Source organism: Cheilinus undulatus, linkage group 21 (assembly GCF_018320785.1).
Source record: "Cheilinus undulatus linkage group 21, ASM1832078v1, whole genome shotgun sequence".
NCBI classification, from domain to species: Eukaryota; Metazoa; Chordata; class Actinopteri; order Labriformes; family Labridae; genus Cheilinus; species Cheilinus undulatus.
Genome location: NC_054885.1, coordinates 3769125 through 3788542, shown reverse-complemented (window position 1 = coordinate 3788542; position 19418 = coordinate 3769125). Strand labels below are relative to the sequence as shown.

Here is a 19418-nt window from a genome sequence, read left to right as displayed (position 1 = left end):
AGCAGCAGCCTCGACAGTCAGGCTTACACCCAGAAGGTCTATGGGTTCTCATGGAGCACTTTCAGGAATTCAGTCAGTGGAGGGTTGCTTGGAGCCTGTTTTGACTTCCAGAAGAAACTGATGAGCAGAGATGTCCTCTGGAGGTTTCTGGAGCTCCATGGGATCCCATCTTTGCCCTATATTCTGGTCCAGAGAGTTGATTCTGGGGTGAAGTAAGGCAGGTGTAGCTCTTAGCCCCTCTTCAGGACCTGTATGGACTGGATCATGGGGCGGGTAACAGAGCAGTGAACCGTAGAGTGTCATTTGCTAATGATGCTGTGATCCTTATGGAGACTGTAGATGCCCTTGTGGAGGCTCTTAACTTTCTAAGTGAAGGGGCTGAAGCGTTGGAAATGCATTTTTCCTGGGCCAAAACAAAGATCCAGGGATTTGGGGACACCATGGATGCTGCTATTAAATCTGTGGATTTCCAGTTTATACAATCATGGCTTTGGTTGTTGGTGAATAAACCTTGCTTTAGGCTTACAAGCTCTTTGACAGAGTGTGATTATTTATCCTCTGAGATTATTTTTATTCTGGTGCAAAGAGTACATGGGAGAAAATTCATGAAATAATGACCTGTTTTCTTATCCTGACCCTCCACTCTCTCTTGTCCTCACAGGAGCAGAGCGAGTGATCACACTGAAGATGGAGATCCCCGGCTCCATGCCGCCGCTCATCCAGGAGATGCTGGAGAACTCCGAGGGCTTGGAGGGGCACGGAGCTGCAGGAGGGAAAGGAGGGAAAGAAGGGGGAGGAAAGAGTCGAGGAGGAGACGGAGAAGAGGATGAAACAGATCTCAGGATTAGTGATCCACCTTTATCACCAAAATCAGTCCCCTCACCGAGCCTGAGCCCCGGTTCCTGCTCCCCTTCATCTGCCTCTGACTCCACCTGAAGCTCCAACATCTGCATGTTTTCTACTCACAGTGCCACCCTGTGGTCCTGCAAGGAAACTGCAGACATTGTAGAGAGAAAAACTGCACCAATAAGAGACAATATGACTTTATTTACACAAGGATGAATGAAGCAAATAACCATGCTGTGAGACTGACTACTGCTCAGACATCATGGTGTTAAACTTTTAAGGAAACAACACAAGATCACGTTTTTAATGCCCAAGAGCCTCATTATGTGCGGCATGTGTGGATCTAAAGATGTTTATGTTGGAACTCCAGACAATGACACAGCAGGAGATTTGTCCTTTACTACTGAAGATACTCTAGTTTTGGAGAGGTGGAGCGTGCACGAGGAGAGGAGGGTGGATTGTTTCTGCTTTAATATCTTTGCATCTAAAAGCCGCAATACAAACTCAAGAAAGGAACTAAAAGAAAGGAAAGCAGTAAAACTCTATGCAATGTGAGCAGCAGCAGATAATGGCCCTGGATAATTCACCTACTGTGTTAAAAACTCAGCTCGTCTGGACAATAAGTGGACTTCTTATAGGGACTGGCACATTAATTTCTGTTAAACAGATAAAGAGAACTTGTTCATAACATGCAGCATCACCGGGTCATTTTTAAGAGTGCATGTGTGAAATGGGTGCAGGATGCTTCAGTGAGAAGGATTCCTCTTAAAGCAAGCATTTCTTTCTGCATAAAAGTCCATGTACAGAATGCAGAGTCATTACGTGTAAATTATTGTAAATATAAAGGAGGTTGTGAGAGGTTTCAGACTCAGACGGGCTGATAACAGAAGATATTTTCCTAATGTGTATATTCTATATTTCACCAGTTCAACTGTGAAGATCTCTGGTTTCTTCTTTGGTCTCTAGCTCGAGGTAAATGTATGTCCACGTGTTCCTATGCACCTTCATCTTTACGAAAAGGCTGTATTTGGTTTGTTTTAGATGCAACTTCAACAAACTGTGAAACCTTTTCTTTAAAGTGATAAAATGTTAGCCTGTTGGTGAACACTTTCAACCAAAGCAAGATAAAAACACTTTCTCCACCCGGTGATGTCCACATGTAGATTATGTCACGGTTCTATCTATGGAGATGTTAGATGCTGCCAAAATGTGTCTCAAAATGTTCAAACTGACTTCAGTTTTTATAGGAAGCACCGTTTAATGTCAAAGTGTGTTTACACGATCACTGCCTCACTACAGCGTTCTCTGTCAGGTACCAATCATTCTCACTGTTGTCCTTTTTAATGTACAGAGGGTTAAACCCCATAAAAATAAAACACAGGGAGTTTAATAAAGAAGTATGATTCTGTCTATACTCATGCATGTGTGATTTTGGTGTTACATGATTTACTTTAAAAATGTGGAATTTAGATTTGTGTTTTGAGTTGCCACAGGATGACGGGGGGTCCAACCTTTCTCCACTGAGGGCCACATACAGAAATACATAAGGACGTCGGGGCCACTTTAATATCCACAAGACAAGGTAAATGACATTGTTTAAGTCAGAAGCAGAATAAAGGAGGAGCTGGGGTGGAGGAGAGTTGCAAGAGCAGCTCACATACAGCACAGCAGAGCTTGGCCAGGCAAGAGCAGTTTAAATAAGGCAGCATGAGTGTGATCAGCCAATAGCGTGCTAAGACCAAACCAGCTGGCTGTCAGCTGATGAGGGCTTGCGCTACATAAGCTGATCAGGGCAGAGCTTGACTCTGTGGCCTGCCTGAATTAACGCTAAACAACGGATGTAATGGCTGACAAGGCAAATAGACAATCATTTCCAGATTTCTGGGGGTCTTGTTTAGCCTCTGGCTCCGCTCCTGGAATATTACTGGTACTGCTATTTACTGCTGAAACTCGTCAGGAAAAAGATATTATTTAATTGCCAATATTTTTGCCATGTACAGAAAAGTACTAGGCCATATTTCTTTTGATTTCTAGAATTTGCTGCAGGCTGATCAAATTTGGACCACTGGCTGCATTTGGCCCCCGGGCCATAGTTTGGACACCCCTGGCCCAAGACACTGGATAGACTGTTTCCTCTATCTATTGCATGGATATATTTAACATACTTCTAGGTAACCTCCCATAGAAATGTTTGGGAAGGACAGGACTTTAAAAAAAAAAAAAAAAAGAACTTGAATGTGACTGAACAAACTTTGTGATCTAATATTAACCCTTTAAAGCCTATTGTATCATATTTGATACACACTTTTCTGAGACCTTTATCTCATCAACATGATCAATAGAAAAAAACCTTTTGAATACCATCTAATAAATGATAAAAATGTCTTCCAGCAGATTATTGGTCTCCAAAAATGCCTAATGTATCAAATGTGATCCAAAAAATCAGAATTATCTTTATGGCAATTTTATTTATTTATTTATTTATTTTTTATTTCAATATAAGTACATGAATATATAAGTTCCAATTAGAATTTTCTGGCTATTATTTGAGTTATCGGGCCTTAGGGGGTTAATATTGCCAAGACAAAGTAATTTCTTGTTAATAAATATATAAAAGGCCTAAGATGAGAAAAAAATACACTTGAAATAAGCTAAAAAGAACAAAACTTTCAAATAAAAAATATAATGTACACACTGCAAAAAATGGTTCAAAATGTCTAAAAATAAATGTTAAAATAAATAGCAAACTTCATATAATGCATGAATATTTTTAAACAAATGTGAATGAATTAAATGATATAAAACATTTCTTTGTACATTAAGATTAGGTTACACAGGTCCCAAACTTTATTATGTGCCCACCCTCCACACGCACACACACACACACACACACCATTTATATCAACATGTAATAAACTGTAAATGTATGACAAACACACCAACATTCACAACTTCTGCACACAAATCCCTCTTTTTTTCCTTTTCTTTTTTTTTTTAGAATTTACAACAACATAAAATTCTCACTCTTTAAGGATGTACGCTGAAAATACAAACTTAACAAACATCTTCAAAATTTACAAGTCTTCATCATTTCAGGGACTGCTGTGGGCTTTTTTGGTGCTACAGATCTCTTAAGTCTTGGTTGCAATAGTGAAACTGACAATCTCAGGCCATTTTCAGTGTCCAGCTTTAATTTTCTTTTATTAATTTATTATTTATTTATTTAGTTTCTTGTCTTAATTGCAGCAACAGTAAAAAAAAAAACAACTATCTCATACAGGAAGGTGATGCAAAAGGAAAAGAATGTGGCAGCTCTAAATGGCATTGTTGAATCTGAGGTGACATCAATGAACTGCTCCTATTCTGCAGTGCTGAAGTCATCAACTTGTGTTGCTTAGCCTTGCCATGCTGTGCCCCCCCTATCATGACCTTGCACCCCCCTGGAGGGGCCCACGGCCCACTTCGGGAACTACTGGGTTACAAGAAACTACACCTAAAAAAATTCTGTATGCATATCCTCCTTATTCCTACTACAGCTATGATTGTGGGTACAACTTTTGGTGAAGTAATAGTAATAGAGAAAACATGGCTATCTATGGTAGCAGTGTTTTAAAAGGAATAAATGCTCAGTTTAGTAAGGCCCACCAGAGCTACAGAGGAAGTGGGCAGACACTGTTGAGCTTTATTGTGCTTGTCAAGCTATTTTTTGTTCCTAGCTTTAGATCAACCAGTGGTTAATTCTACTGTTCTGCAGTGCCATCCTCCAACAGCAGCATCATTAACCTGCGTTAGTGTCAATTTGTTTTTCAGAGAAATGGCAGAGACGATCAATCCATCTTTGTTTGCACAGCAGCAGTTAAAAACCAATGTTATCTCCAGACAAATGGAAAAAGAGGGCAGGTCTAGACCGTACTCTCTGATGTGGCCTATTGTTCAATCATTAACAAAGTCACTAGGCGGCGTCTGTATCGGATGACAGTGATAATCTGGCATCTTTGGATGCAACGTGGCCTCAATACTATCTGTGCTCTTCAACATATGTCTAAGGCAGGCACGCATTGTATAAATGCATAAATGTAGAAGGATGTCAACTCACAGTGTTGGATATTGTCACTTTAAAAACTAACCTGTTAGATTACTGTGTTACCTACTGAGAGAAGTAATGCATTAGAGTACTTTTGTTTAACCAACTATTAAAACCTTTACACCACTATTTCCACTTGATGGTTATTGAACCGGCACATAGCCAACGACACGTCTGCTTTTCAAAGTGCTCTACTGTCATTCAACAGCCTAATGTATAATCTGTAACTGCAGCCTGATACCATCCTGATTAGATGTTAAACTTTTGCTTCTCTTAGTATAATGCCATCCACTGGGCCATGTCACAAGTTCAATAAGACACTGCACACATGTACTGACAGAGCAGTGTTTACTTTCCACTTTGTCACTTAGTGCTAACAGGAAGGAAAGAATCAGAAATGGTGCCAATGCTTCCTGGATGCTTCCTGGGGCTTCTTTTTTCTTTCTTTATTTAATGAGGTCAGAAAAGAGAAAATTACTGGGAGATTTTCTCCCAATAACAGATTACTTTTGTGAAAAAGTTAACCAATGACAGAGTACTGGAACTGTAAAACTAGCCCTTAGCGTGACATCGCAGCACATTACCCCAACACTGCAACTCAAAATGTACAAGTGAACTGTTTATAAAGCACTACTGCTTACGAATTATGCGCTCACACTTCATGGGTTGAACCTGTCGAACTTTTCAAATTTTACCTGGAAACTCTGATGGACTGAATTTGAAGTCAACAGAAAGAAACTGAAGTTGTTGGTTACTAGCAAGCAGAAAGATGGTTGTTACAACACTGACAAAGCAGAAAGGTGCTGCTTGGGATCCTGTCTACTAAGAGCATTTTCATGATTGTTTCATACCACACCCAAGCATGACTGCCCTCCCCATAAGTTGCATGTATTCCCAAGAACACTAACATTGTGTATGTACATTTTTCAATACCGCAGGTGACAGTTTGGATAAAGTTGGTTTGCACATCTGCCAAGAAGAAAAAAGAAGAAGCAACTATGGTACCCAATTTGTACCATCAGCTGGGTGATATTAGTTCATGCTCTGAGTCGACATCTGTTTAAGTCACATGGAAAGGCCTGTGCTGCACAGATACAAGGGTTTTTAAAGAGACAGGAGATGTTTAGAATTAAATTTTTAACTTATTTCACCAACATGTACACTGCACACGAGCATGGCTGCATTCACATCTACAGACAATACCAAAGTACATGTGAGTCATGCTTACTGCACTGGGATCAAAATTTCAGACTTGCCAGGAATTCATTCAACTGTGCAAGAGTTTTAGATCAGGCTGTGATAGGCTCTCATTCTGTCCATCAGTTTCACCCTCACTGGTAAACAAGACTCTGCTATACAGTAGGGATGCGCGCGGTTAATCAGTAAATCGGTTAAAATCATTCATCAAATTAGCCAGCGTGGGTTTTACTAGTCGGTTAAACTAATTACCTATCATTAGTGGGGATGCTCAAGGATTTGCGTTGGCCATTTTGTTTATTATTATTCTTCCGTGCCAGCTATCTCCTCCTTCATTCTTTGTCGTATTAACACCATTTATACGACTCAGGGTGCAAAAGTGTCAGCTGGGACCATACGTCATAATCTGAATGAGATGAAGCGCTATGGCAGGGGACCGAGGAGAACCCCACTGCTGACAAAGAGACATAAAAAAGCCAGACTGGAGTTTGCAAAAATGTACCTGAGTAAGCCTCAATCCTTCTGGGAGAACATTTTGTAAACAGATGAGACTAAGGTAGAGCTTTTTGGAAAAGCAGGTCATTCTACTGTTTACAGAAAACAGAATGAGGCCTACAAAGAAAAGAACACAGTACCTACAGTCAAACGTGGTGGAGGTTCAAGGATGTTTTGGGGTTGTTTTGCTGCCTCTGGCACTGGGTGCCTTGACTTTGTGCAAAGAATCATGAAATCTGAGACTATCAAAAAATTTTGGGCTGCAATGTAGGGCCTAGTGTCAGAAAGCTGGGTCTGCGTCAGAGGTCATGGGTGTTCCAGCAGGACAATGACCCCAAACATACCTCAAAAGCACCAAGAAATGGTTGGAGACAAAGCGAAGAGTTCTGAAGTGGCCAGCAATGAGTTTGGATCTAAATCCCATTGAACACCTATGAAGAGATCGTAAAACTGCTGTTGCAAGAAGCAGCCTTCAAATCTGAGAGACCTGGAGCAGTTTGCAAAAGAAGAGTGGTCCAAAATTCCAGTTGAGCGGTGTAAGAAACTTAGTGATGATTATAGGAAGAGGTTGGTTTCAGTTATTTTTTTCCAAGGGTGTGCAGCCAAATATTAATTTGAGGGTGCCATTAATTTTGTCTGGCCCATTTTTTGAGTTTTGTGTAAAATTATGTAAATTTTGTCTTTTTTCTTCTGATTTTTTGTCTTGTTCCAATGCACATAAAGGCAATAAATACACGTATACCAAAAACATTTGTAATTGCAACAATTTCTGGGAGAAATGGTGTATTTTCTGGAAAAATTCCAGGGGTGCCAATATTTTCGTCCATGACTGTATAACTACTCACCTGAAGAGTAAAAAGGCCAAATATCAAAACATAATATTAATCTGCAAAGAGGAACAAAGGTGGGCAGCACCAGCTTTTAATGCTAGCCACGCTGTAGAGAGTATATCAGGCTAACATTACACCCACTGACACAATGACCCTGTTGGGAATTTGACTGTTTTCCAGGGGTTTTCTCCTCTTTAGACTAGTCGGTTAAATGAAATGTAAATGAACGTTAAGCCAAATAGGGAAATAGAGGTTTAGGAACATCCTTAATATAAAGAACCATGGCCTCAGACTTGGCTACCCTTCACTACCCTTCACAAAAAAAGAGATGAAATCCTCAGACACCCAAACCAGGAACCTTCTTCCCCCAAGCTTTGCCTTAACATCCACAAAAATCAAACACATGTACAAACAAAATAAACCCCAATTCTAACGCATAAAATGTAACCCTTGTAAATATATAATCATACACACACAACAAATACACAGAAAACATATCTGTACTGAATTGCTTCATGCTTGCCATAATTTGCATTTATTGTATAGGGAAATGTATCCAGTAGCCTCCTGTCTGTTACATCTGATAACTCCTGAGATGCAAATATTTTCTCACAGCTAAGGTACTACCTTGCGTGTCCTAGTTCTTGCCTTTTAAGCATGCTAAAACTGTTGAATTAATGCTGTAAAGTCAATGTTGTTCTAATAACCACATACCAGGATAAGGAGAAGCATGAATCATAAACCTTGCAGCATTTCTCTGTTTGCTGGCAGACTAAACTCACTTGACAGCTGAAGGAGCTTATCACATCACAGCTGAACGACGGCTCACTACTAAATGCAAATATGGGTAAGTCTGAGCTTTAATACTACCTTTAAAACTCCCTCTTTAAGTCATTTTCTGAGCTTTTTGTCTTAAGAGTGAGTAAGAAAGTACATATTTCATATAAAGATGTCAATATTCTGATGGAGTTGGAGTAAGAAAACATTTCAAAATGTATAATTCATCAAATACAGAAATATTCAAAGGTATCTGAGCTATTACACTACAGTTATTATGTTTTAATTCCATTATAGGTTTATCTTTTTTGACTACGTCACAAATTTGTGTGATGAAAATCAAAATAGTAACAATCCAGCTTTACTTTTTATCTATTAGGTTTTTCTTGCCTTCAAAATTCAGTAGTGGCCACCACTGCCTCATTTCCTAGTCCTTTACCAGACTCAGACATGTTTTAATGAAGAGTTCCATCTTACAGTGGTTGCACTGGTTGAGTTTCGCATCTCTATTATTATTAGAATACCCAAAGTTGCTTGTAAGTGTTTGTGACTGAGGATGGCACGTCCTCTGCCTCATTTATAAAACCCTGAACATCAGAGAGAGTTTGGCACATTTTACAGACTAATAACTGCTCGGTTAAAAAGCTCTGCAGTGAGTACTATTTAAATCAAATGTAGCTATTCTTTAATTCTTGTTTTCCTCCCTTTTGTATCACAAAATGAATCTTTAAGCATAGTAACTATATTTAGTACACAGGGATGTGTAGTTACAGTCATTTACAGTGCTTAACAAATGTATTAGACCACCTGTCATATTTGTCTCAGAGACCATCCAGCATCATGAAGTGCTATAATGCAGACTCTTTCATTTTCAGTGAGCTCTCCATGTTTTACCATTTTGAACAGGAATGAGGAATTTCAAACTGAATTCACCTTTTTATACCCAAATTTGAGCCGGCTCACTGGGCTTCTCTGAGAAGTCAGAAATGAATCAAGCATAACATTCAACCACTAAAACTCATTTTTCTCTTCAGGAATGCAAGTTAATAACTATAATTTAACATATTAATCAAGAAATAATAATAGAAAGCGGGGAGAGACATACAGGAAGTAGTGCCTTGGGCCGGATTCGAACCCAGGTCACCTGCGTACATGGTGCACGCCTTAACCACTCAACTACCGGCGCGCAAATGCATAAATCACTTCTAATTAAGGTCCAGGAGAGCATTAATTTTAACCATGATTAATCAAATGCTTTATTACAGTGATAAATTTATTACAGAAATATCAAAGATTTTGAATGTGTGATGAAAACTAAACTTAGTTTTTGTCACTTTTAGTCATCAAATATCTATTTTTGTTATTCTTAGTCTAGTTTTTGTCATGGAAAAAAAGGCTGTCAATAAACATTTTTAGTCATAGTTTTAGTCAACAAAATTGACACTGCTGAAAAGAGACACATCATTACAGAAGGACAGTGTACAGTAACTTCAGCCAACTGAAGTTATTTACAGTGTGATCTTTCTCATCCTTTTATTAACTACTGAGCATGTTCAGTACTGTTTCCAGCGTATCTGGTCCAGACTTTTAAGTATTTCAAAGGCCCATCTAGGGACGTGCATTATTAGCTCTTGCTATAAAGGCTGTGGTGCTTTGCAACTTTTCATGGGTCAAGTAAATGAAAGAATAAATACGAGGCTAAATCTCCTGGATGTGTGTTTTCTAAGCAGGGGTGCTGAGCTGGCTGAGGCAGGAGAACCAGCTGAAGATGATGGTCCTGGTTATTGTTTTTATTGCCGTGTTCCTGGATCACATGCTGCTGTCTGTGGTCGGTACGTTCACACAAAAATCCTTCTACAAAACACTGAACACTGAGGTAGGATGCAGAGTTTCAGGTACTACAGCTCTCATATTTAAATGGTATTCTTCAACTCTGTTTCCACGGTATGCCAGACTAGCTCCAGGATTTACAGCACAAATTACATCTGATCAAATTAATTCTAATAAAAGATGGAAGCTTTGGTTACTGAGAGAGCCACATAGTTTTATTCTCACTTCCAGAAGGACAAATTACAACAAATTCTGAGATATTCTCAATAAAACATTTTAAATACTTTTGATTTAAAAAGGAACTAATACATAGCTGTCATCATGGAAATGCAAATAGTAATACTTAAATTATTCAGCTTGGCACAGAATTTAAACCAGTGCAGTGTTTTGTAAGGTACAATGAAAATAAATGTTTATGAGTATTTTAGTTTTACTCGCATTTAGGTTATTACAGAAATACACTTAATGATGCATACAACTTTTATAAAGCTGTTAAGGCCAATTATATCTAATGTTGCTGACATATACCAGAAATTAAAGATAATTACAGAAATGTGTCTATTTTTCATGTTTTCATTGCAGATTGTGTTGTTGTCCTCATTTTTACAATTTCAGTATATTTGAAATTAACTTAAGAGCCACACTGAGTGAAGGGGAGGGTTGTAGTTTCCCACCACTGCTTTAACTCTTAATGGATTACCTTTTTCTAACAGCTTCACCTCAACAGGAAACTGCTACTATGTTCTTTGCCTATTTGCATGACCCAGTAAAGTTAAATTAACAAACTTCATCGACTCAGAAATTCATTTGCATAAAACACCTGCTCAAAAAAAGCATGGAGGACTGCAAAGAGAATGGAAATACAGCTTATAGGAGATGGAACACATGTGCATGTGTGATGACTGCATATAGTGCAGCTGCATGAAATTTGGAGCACAAAAATGGGTTTTAAAAAATCAAACAGAAACTGCAAAAAAGTCCACTATTCTAGTTACAGACCTCCCAGCTGAAAGGGGATGTACTGCTACCTACTATAGCAGTGTCAGGCATCCTCCTGTGAGCATATTGATTTTCCATGTTGGACAGTAGTCCAGTTAAATATCCTAATCATAGCTGGACTTAACTGCGCTTGTAAACATACTGACTGATAGCTACAGAGCCACAAAGAGGACACAGGAAGTAAACACAGGTAATTAGAAACCATCACAGAGCACCGGAAAGTTCTAGTCTCATAGGATGAGCTTTCGCCATCTTTGGGAGCTGGAGGTAGAGCTTAGGTCAGGCACAACAATTGCAGCCTAAGCCCATGCACATGAGCCTGAGTCAAATTCAAACCTGACATTTTTAATAAGCTGGCTGCTATCAGTGTTTCCCCTAGGATGGAGTTGTAGCAGCGGAGCTGAAGCGCTTGTGTCAGACTGTAGGAGGAATTGGACACGCATGTTGCATGTACAGGTGGGAGGGAGAGATGACACACACTCCACAGGCAGGTGTTAATGGCCAGGAAATCAGCAGAAATGGTCAGGTAGGATGTTAGCTGTCCGACGCAGGACTCTATCGCTATGTCCTGTCCGTTCAATTCAGCGCTGTGTGTACGAGGAAAATGACAACTTTTTTTAACGTCTTGCTGAGCTCCATGTGTGCGTGTGCCGAGGGCGCGTTCTCCCGCTTACTTCTGTGTAAACGCCTTTGCACCGCGAGTGTCTGAAGCTGTCACCTCCTGCTTTCTTTTGCGAAGAGAAGACTTGCCTTACTTGAAGTCTGATTGGCTCTATGATTTAGCTGACCAATCCAACCGACAAATGCAACACGTATTAGTCAATCAGTGGCTGATAAGGACGTGAGGGACGAAATACGGAACAAGTGGCGTGCCATATTGACTCAATACAGGACACTGCATTTAAATGCAGCAGCGGCGGTCAGATTCCAGCAGCAGCAGAGCGTTCTGCATGAACTAATGCTGAGCTTTAAATTAATCGTTTAGAGTGTAGTGTAGTTTTTATTTAAAGCACTGCATAATTCAAACAGGGCTGGACAGCACGTCTTGAGTTGTAATTTGTGCTATGGGTCTGCATCAAGGGAAGGTGTTCTCATCTTGATGCAAAAAAATAGAAACTTAAAAATCCAGGGTAGAATTTAATAATGGTGTTATGTCTGACAGGAAGTCCTGATCCTGGCCTGACTTGGCTGTGAGCCTGTGGTGGCTTCTGGTGTCAACCAGAAACTTTTGTTGTCTTATCAGTCCGTATCCTTTAAGAGTCTCCATATGATACTGTAATATCTGAAATTAGAGTTTCATGCTCTTCTGTGCATTCTTTATTAAAATGTCTCTGTTAATCAGATTTTAACCATAATATTAAAGTGTTTACTTTGCTCTGTTGACAGTGCCGATCGTTCCCAGTTACCTGTATGGATCTGAAATCCTCTCATCAGAGAATGACTCAGGTTCAATAATCGGTGCCCACAGAAACAGCTCAGCTGTTTTTATGCCACATAACTCCCATGATTCAAACTGCTCTGAAGCTGGCACTGAGCTGGGAACAGTCAACATTAAAGTAGGACTGTTGTTGGCTTCAAAATCCACCGTACAGCTCATCATGAACCCATTTGTTGGTCCGCTTACTGACAGGTAACATTTATTAAGACCTTTCTGAATATGATAATGAGATCAGATGTACATATTTTACATATTCTTAAATTTTTATACATCTAATTTAATTCTACTTAACTTTCCTGCCAGCTGGAGTACTATTATGTTTCCCCCTTATTGATTATCTCTGTTTATATTATGTTCTTAAAATACTGCTAAAAATGAAAATGTGAAGCTGATCAGTGATGTCACTTCTGATTCTGATTTGAGCCTCGTGTGCTGCATAGGTTTGGATATCACCTCCCAATGTGTGCTGGCTTCTGCATCATTTTTGTGGCAACCACCTGTGAGTACCACATTTGACTTCTTAGAGAAAATCACTCTAGATAAAAAAACAAAATTCATCACACATTTCAAAGCAATTATGTGGTGACACTGCAGAGGGAAGCAGCTAAATAACTGAATAAAATAAAAATGAAGAATAGTCCAGGGTAAAAGCTTCAAAATGAGATAAAAAGACTTACAACGACAGCATAAAGGCTGTAGTCACATATCTGTGATTCTAGCAGCTACGCTGACATTCAATTATTAATCAAAAACTTTGTCTTTGTCTCTTCAGTGTTTGCATTTTCATCAGGCTACTTCCTACTGCTGCTGGCCCGATCGGTGCAGGGTGTGGGTGGGTCCTGTCTGTCTGTGGCCGGTGAGATTTGTAGTCCAAAACTTACAAAACAGTTTACTGTATGTTTTTGTTAAATCCATAACTAAAAGCTTTAATTCCTCTCGATGCTATCGATGTTGTCTGTTTCCAGGAATGGCGATGTTAGCTGATATGTACAAAGATGAAGAGGAGAGAGGGTGGGCCATGGGAATATCTTTCACTGGTTTGGCTTTAGGACTCATAGGTGTGTATTGATTCACAGTGTCAGAATACAGAGTTAAATACAGCTCATTAACATTTAAAGCCACAGACACAGAAACAGCTCGTTCTGAGCAGGGCTGAAACACAGAGGTTTTAAGACATGCAAACATCCATTACTAGAGTTTTTTTGCAGCATCAAAGTTCACAGGCCTGTTTCGGGGACCTCTGAGACCGATTTAAACTTTTCTTAAAGGGGTAAAATATGTGACCTTTAAACTGACAACCATGTCTCCCACATGATGACAATGTTTTCTTCCTGAGAACAAAGAAAGTGTTCTGATAATATGATCTGTAAATGTGCTATCATGAGTCTATTTTTCAGAGTTGAATTTTAAACAGTGACATACCGCTTCCCTTTCCTCCTCCTGAAGCCGGCGCCCCTTTTGGCAGTCTGATGTATCAGTTTGTGGGGAAGATGAGTCCGTTCCTGGTCCTGGCCATCATCGCGATGTTGGGTGGAGGTGATCTGAAATGTCCAACAAAAGTCAAAAAGGTTCATTCATCTTTGACGAGCTAAGCATAAACAGTGGCAGATTAACGCTGCCTTGTTTTGTTTGATCCTACACAGGTTTACATTCAGTCACCTTCAAACCATCACAAGTACAAACAGAGGTAATTTATCATTGTCTCATGGTTAAATCATTATAATATGAAAAAAACACCATCAAACAGCCTCCTTTAGTATCAAACAATACTTCATTGTAAGATCAGTGCATGAGCATCACTTAAATCAACATTAAAGACTAAAAGTCAGCTGTTCACTCTCTAAAAACCTATTTTGACTCTACAGAAGGAAAAGGGGACTTCACTGCTGACTCTGCTGAAGGATCCTTACATCCTGATCGCTGCTGGTTCTCTGAATTACATCTTTTACACATGAATAAAAATCCTCTCAGTTTAAGGATTTGAGCTGATTGTAGAAATACTGATGGTGTTTTGTGTTGACTCTTTCTAGGAGCCATCTATTTCACTACATTGATCATTGCTGTGATAGAATCAGCCCTTCCTCTCTGGATGATGAAGACCATGTGTGCTAGCAAGTGGCAGCTAGGTATTAAAATTAAAATGCATGTTGAACAAATCTATATTTTTCCTAAATATCCCATTGAAACGGCAAACTGTATTTCCACTGCTGCCTCTACTGTCCTCGTGTTCAGGTATCGTCTTTTTGCCGGACAGCGTCTCCTACCTCATAGCATCAAATATCTTTGGACACCTGTCACAGAAACACAACAAAAGGTGAGTTTGTGAAGTCAGAAACACAGACATTGTTTAAAGTTTAAGCAGAAGAAACAATCAGAAACAGTGAGATGCTATCATTGGGTTGAATTGGTGTTAAAGTTATTAATTCGTGCTATTTTTAACCAAGTTAAACAGTTTTCTACCCATTTTTGCCACTTCTTTTGACTGCTTTTTTTGCCACTTCTTATTACTACTTTTGACCCATTTTTGCAACTTTTTACCACATTTAACCCATTTTTACTACCTTTTTGCCACTTTTCGCACAATTTTGCTAATGTTTGGATATTTTTTTCCCATCACTTTAAACCCCTTTTTACCCCCTTGTAGTAACTTTAGCCCTTTTTGCTACTTTTTGCCCACTTTTGCCCTTTTGTCTTATCACTTTTATCCCATTTTTACCACCTTTTTACAGGTTAATCCTTTTAGGCCAATTATATCCCATTTTTGCCACTATTTTGCCGCTTTCAACAAGTTTTGGCCAATTGCAACCCATTGGTTGGCCACTTTTTACCAATTTTCGCCCATTTCTTACTTTGTTTAGCCACTTTTTGCCCAATTTTGCCATGTTTTTCATCACCTTTAATCCATTTTTGCCCACTTTTGCCATCTCCATGATAGGGATGGGCGATATGGACTAAAAAATTTATCACGATATTTTGCTGTATTTATTGCAATAACGATATAAATCACGATAAAAAAATAGCACCATTCAACACAACCTTTTTTTACTAGGAAAATGTATCAAATTGGCTGCTTAACTACAACAGCTAAATATAAATATAGATATATTTATATATCTATATTCATATAAATAGATATCTATTAATGTAGGGATATTTTAGTAAAAAAAAAAAACTATGTTGCTTCTACATTTAAGAGATTCAAAGAGAAATTTAGGTGAAAATAGTACAAATAATGTTCCAACTTGGCAGATTATTAAAAATTTAAGTGTCAGCATTAAAAATTGACCCTAAACTAGAAGTATTTACAGCACTATTTTACCTCCATATGGCCATTCCAGGATATGGTCTTTTTTGTCCAGTTTGCCTCTGTCTTTAGTGTTTAAATGTAAAATACAGTCTGATATCCTCTTTTAAGTCTGGAGGTTCCTTCAGTGGAGCAGAGCTGCCAGGCTCCACCATGTTTGCTTTTACAGAGATAAGTCACTTAACTCAAGTCCAAGTTAAAACTTGTTGTTAAATTAATAAAAATAACAATAAGTAAACTTGATAAATTATTTTTAACTAAGTTTGATTAAGCCCATGATGTATAATAACACTGAAGCTTATAATGTGGTAGTAGTAGTTATAATCACATTTTCAGATATAGTACAGTTTGGTGCTTTAATGTTTATCTGTCCCTCCATCATACACTTCTGTTGCTCTGTCTGTCTGTGAGGTGTGTACTAAAGACACCTATGCACCTAACAAAATAAACATGCATCATGTTATCTATTATATCATGTACATTCTGTGTTGTAAATGTTATATATTGCCAACCTTATAGGAAATCTAAGAGATGCGAGTTTATTACTCACATCTTTCTAAATATTAGACTAAGCGCTCCGTTATTTCCTTGTATAAACTGTGGGACCGTGCATAATTTCCGCAGCTTTAAAACGGAGGAATAGGGGATCGTAAAATAAAGCACACTGTGCAAATTACCGTTGTCTGCTCCACGTCTGATTTCCTCTAACAAAACCATTAACAGATAATAGAGGTAGCTCCTCGTTTAACAAGCTCATCCTCCGTTTCATCTCCGCCTTCGGCCGTGTTTGTTATGTTTCTGCACATGAGTTACGAGTGCGGCGCAGTCGATGACGTATGTGTGCGCGACTATCGCAGACACATACATCATCAACCATAGTTTATCGTTATTATCGTTAAAGGCCGTTTTCTCATTGTGGAAAGTTTTTTTTCGCGGTATATCGCAAATGATAGGATATCGCCCATTCCTACTCCATGATCCCCCAGTTGTCTGGGCCCCAGAAAGCCCCCCCCCTTTATTTACCCTTATAGGCCAAAATAAGTCTATTTTGTATTGATAGGAATATGGTGTGCCTTGAGATTTTGGCTTAACCTTAGGTGTGCCTTAGGCGACAAAAAGGTCTGAAAACCACTGCACTAGGCTATACTGCAATTGGATTAACTGCCCAGCCCTCACTCAGAGCCACCCAGGTATATTTACATAGCATAAATGTATATGTTATCCCTACATGGGTACATGAGACTTCCACTGGTACATCATTACAGTAAATCACTGATTGAGGTGTAATGTCTCATATCAAAAACGAAGCTTATGTTATTGTTTTGACATTTTCTTGCTATTTCTTTATATTATCTCTGTGGACTTGAAGATAATGGTTGTGATACAATACCTCATCAGCAATAAGCCTTCTGCTTACCTGCTATAATAGGGAATATCAAGTGAAAGATTTCAGAAGGCAGTCAGTGCTGAGTGTCTCTGTACAACGTACTGCTGATAAATATGACTGTAAGAGCAGAAACAATGCTGTTCTGTGGGACACACTAGTCTTTAAAGCTTTTATCACCTATACTGTCATTCATAATTCAGTTGAAGTGTTTATTAAATGAAGTATTTCCCTGACTAAATCCAAAGTTTTGTGCTTAAACAATGTATTTTCTCTTATCACAGCTGGCTGTTTGCTTGCATAGGAATGATCATGGCAGGAATTACAACTATTTCAGTGAGTCTATTAATACTTCATGGAGAATAATCAGTAAATAAAGAAAAACTTTGTTTTAACATTATATACCAGCTTTACGCAGACTGTTCAAGCTATATTTATGACAGTGTTCATGTCAATGTTTGTATTTTAGTTTGGATTTTCCAAGAACTTCTATCATTTGCTGGTTCAGAATGCGTTTATCGGCTTCTCTGTTGGTAAGTCACCCAGAATAGTTTGTGTAAATGTAAAATAAAATGAAATTAAATTGGATGAAACTTGAATGATCTTGTTTCTTCCAGGGGTAGTGGACTCCTCCATCATGCCTCTCATGGGGAACTTGGTAGACCTGAGGTATCAGCCAGTTTATGGCACTGTTTATGCCATAGCTGACGTTGCTATATGCCTTGGATTCTGTGTTGGCGAGTATCTTTTTGTTGGATCACAGCAGTGCTTCAGTTTCCTTAGAGGTTTTAAGTTGACTCTCTTTCCTCGTCTGTCCAAAGGTCCTGCTGTCACAGGTCCCATAGTGGCATCGTTTGGCTTCCCCTGGCTCATGACCATAGTTGGAACAGTGGACATAGTCTTTGCTCCGCTCTGCATCCTCCTGCTTAGACCAACGACATCAGAGGAACTTCTGGTGAGAGCTAGAGAGAAACTTAAAGACCATTCTGTGTGATTAGTTATGTTACAGAAGCTTTATTTGTGTTAACAGATGCACAGCTTTATTAGCATGCTTTAATACCTGCAGATCACTCATTGAGTTTTTTCTTCTGTTCTAGTCAATATCCAAAGGGAAGTCAGGAAACTCAGCCTGAAGATTTTGGATCACAGAATGAAAACATTTAGTACTGTGAGCCCTATCATGATCGTGAAAACCAAACAGGCTCCTCTGTTTTTACAAGACTGTGTGTTGAAAGTGATAAGATTAACTAACATGACTTTACGAGTCAACAGAATTTTTGTTGACTTTAACCATGGCTGACTGAAGCACACCATACCGTGACTTGGTCTTAAATGTAGAGTCCCCGGGACCCACAGGTGGTGGTCTTAGTGGGAAATTTAACAAGCCCTCCAATAAAGTTTTTGTTCCTCAGAAAATAACAGAATGCTGGCGTGAATGCTGCTAAAGCACCAGTTTTAACAGAACTTTTTATCAGAACTATTTATCAGATTTTGGCGACATTTCTTCATTTAAAGAACAACAAAGAACAGCAGTGAGTTGTTTTCTTTTCAAAAATCGTGTACTGACATGTCTACAGTCCCCATGGTTCACGTTATACAGGTCTCTATGGAGTTTACTCCTTGGTAGCGGCTACAACGTCACATGTTTTGTTGCTCTGATTGATGGAACGTTCATCCAATCACCCTCTGAGTTGTTTTTTTTCAAAGGCTCTGCCCTTTCTCAAACACCATCTGTGGAAGGTTAACCAGATGGAGGTGTGAAACAAATCCATTATAAAAGCTATCATTTTTCTTTACACAGTTCAAAGCACAGTGTAAGTTTTTTAGTGCTAAATGCTTTATTTTTTTCAATCCTAGAGTACTTTTATGGTCAAATTTGTCATGAAAATGTCTATATTTTTGTAAAACTATACTCAATTTAAACAATAAATATTTAGTACCAATTTTGTTTGTTTCATTGTGAGTTGATCTACTATAATGATACACAGTATTTTACTTTTTCTTCTCTTTACTATGCAGAAGGTAGTATTTTATGACACTCCTGTATGTCAGCGCCCCTAAAACTTACTTAAATCAATGTAAAGGGGCTGAATTTTAAATGATAAATAAATGCATTACTCTGATGGTGCTATTTTTGAAGCCTACAAGTGTGATTGATTAGCTGTTGTTGTTTCTTTGCATCTCTGGAAGGTGGTAGCTTAAATAGTTAAAAATGTAGGATAGGCTTTTATGAG

At 38.7% G+C, this 19418-nt stretch overlaps 2 protein-coding genes across 2 annotated transcripts in view; both read left to right on the top strand.

Moving 5' to 3' along the window:
- The window catches only part of LOC121529586 (retinoic acid receptor alpha-B-like), a 33872-nt gene extending 31608 nt beyond the window's left edge, over positions 1-2264 (top strand). The window contains exon 10 of the mRNA XM_041817525.1: positions 662-2264. Within this exon, the coding sequence (XP_041673459.1) occupies positions 662-936 (275 nt within the window). The 3' untranslated portion in view covers positions 937-2264. The remainder of the gene's footprint in view (positions 1-661) is intronic.
- A 6031-nt stretch (positions 2265-8295) lies between these two features.
- On the top strand, positions 8296-18945 carry LOC121529533 (synaptic vesicular amine transporter-like). The gene is made up of 14 exons (XM_041817464.1): positions 8296-8299; positions 9960-10061; positions 12445-12688; positions 12937-12995; positions 13269-13352; positions 13462-13554; positions 13943-14032; positions 14527-14622; positions 14729-14810; positions 17469-17520; positions 17654-17717; positions 17802-17921; positions 18006-18139; positions 18892-18945. Exons 1-14 carry the CDS (start codon positions 8296-8298, stop codon positions 18943-18945), a joined length of 1278 nt encoding a protein of 425 aa, XP_041673398.1.
- The last annotated feature ends 473 nt before the right edge of the window (positions 18946-19418 follow it).

Bases quoted from the DNA above. Each gene is read 5' to 3' on its own strand.
- LOC121529533 (XM_041817464.1), top strand. The intron at 14,623-14,728 runs GTATTAAAATTA...CCTCGTGTTCAG, and splicing joins TGCTAGCAAGTGGCAGCTAG to GTATCGTCTTTTTGCCGGAC. The intron at 17,922-18,005 runs GCGAGTATCTTT...GTCTGTCCAAAG, and splicing joins ATGCCTTGGATTCTGTGTTG to GTCCTGCTGTCACAGGTCCC.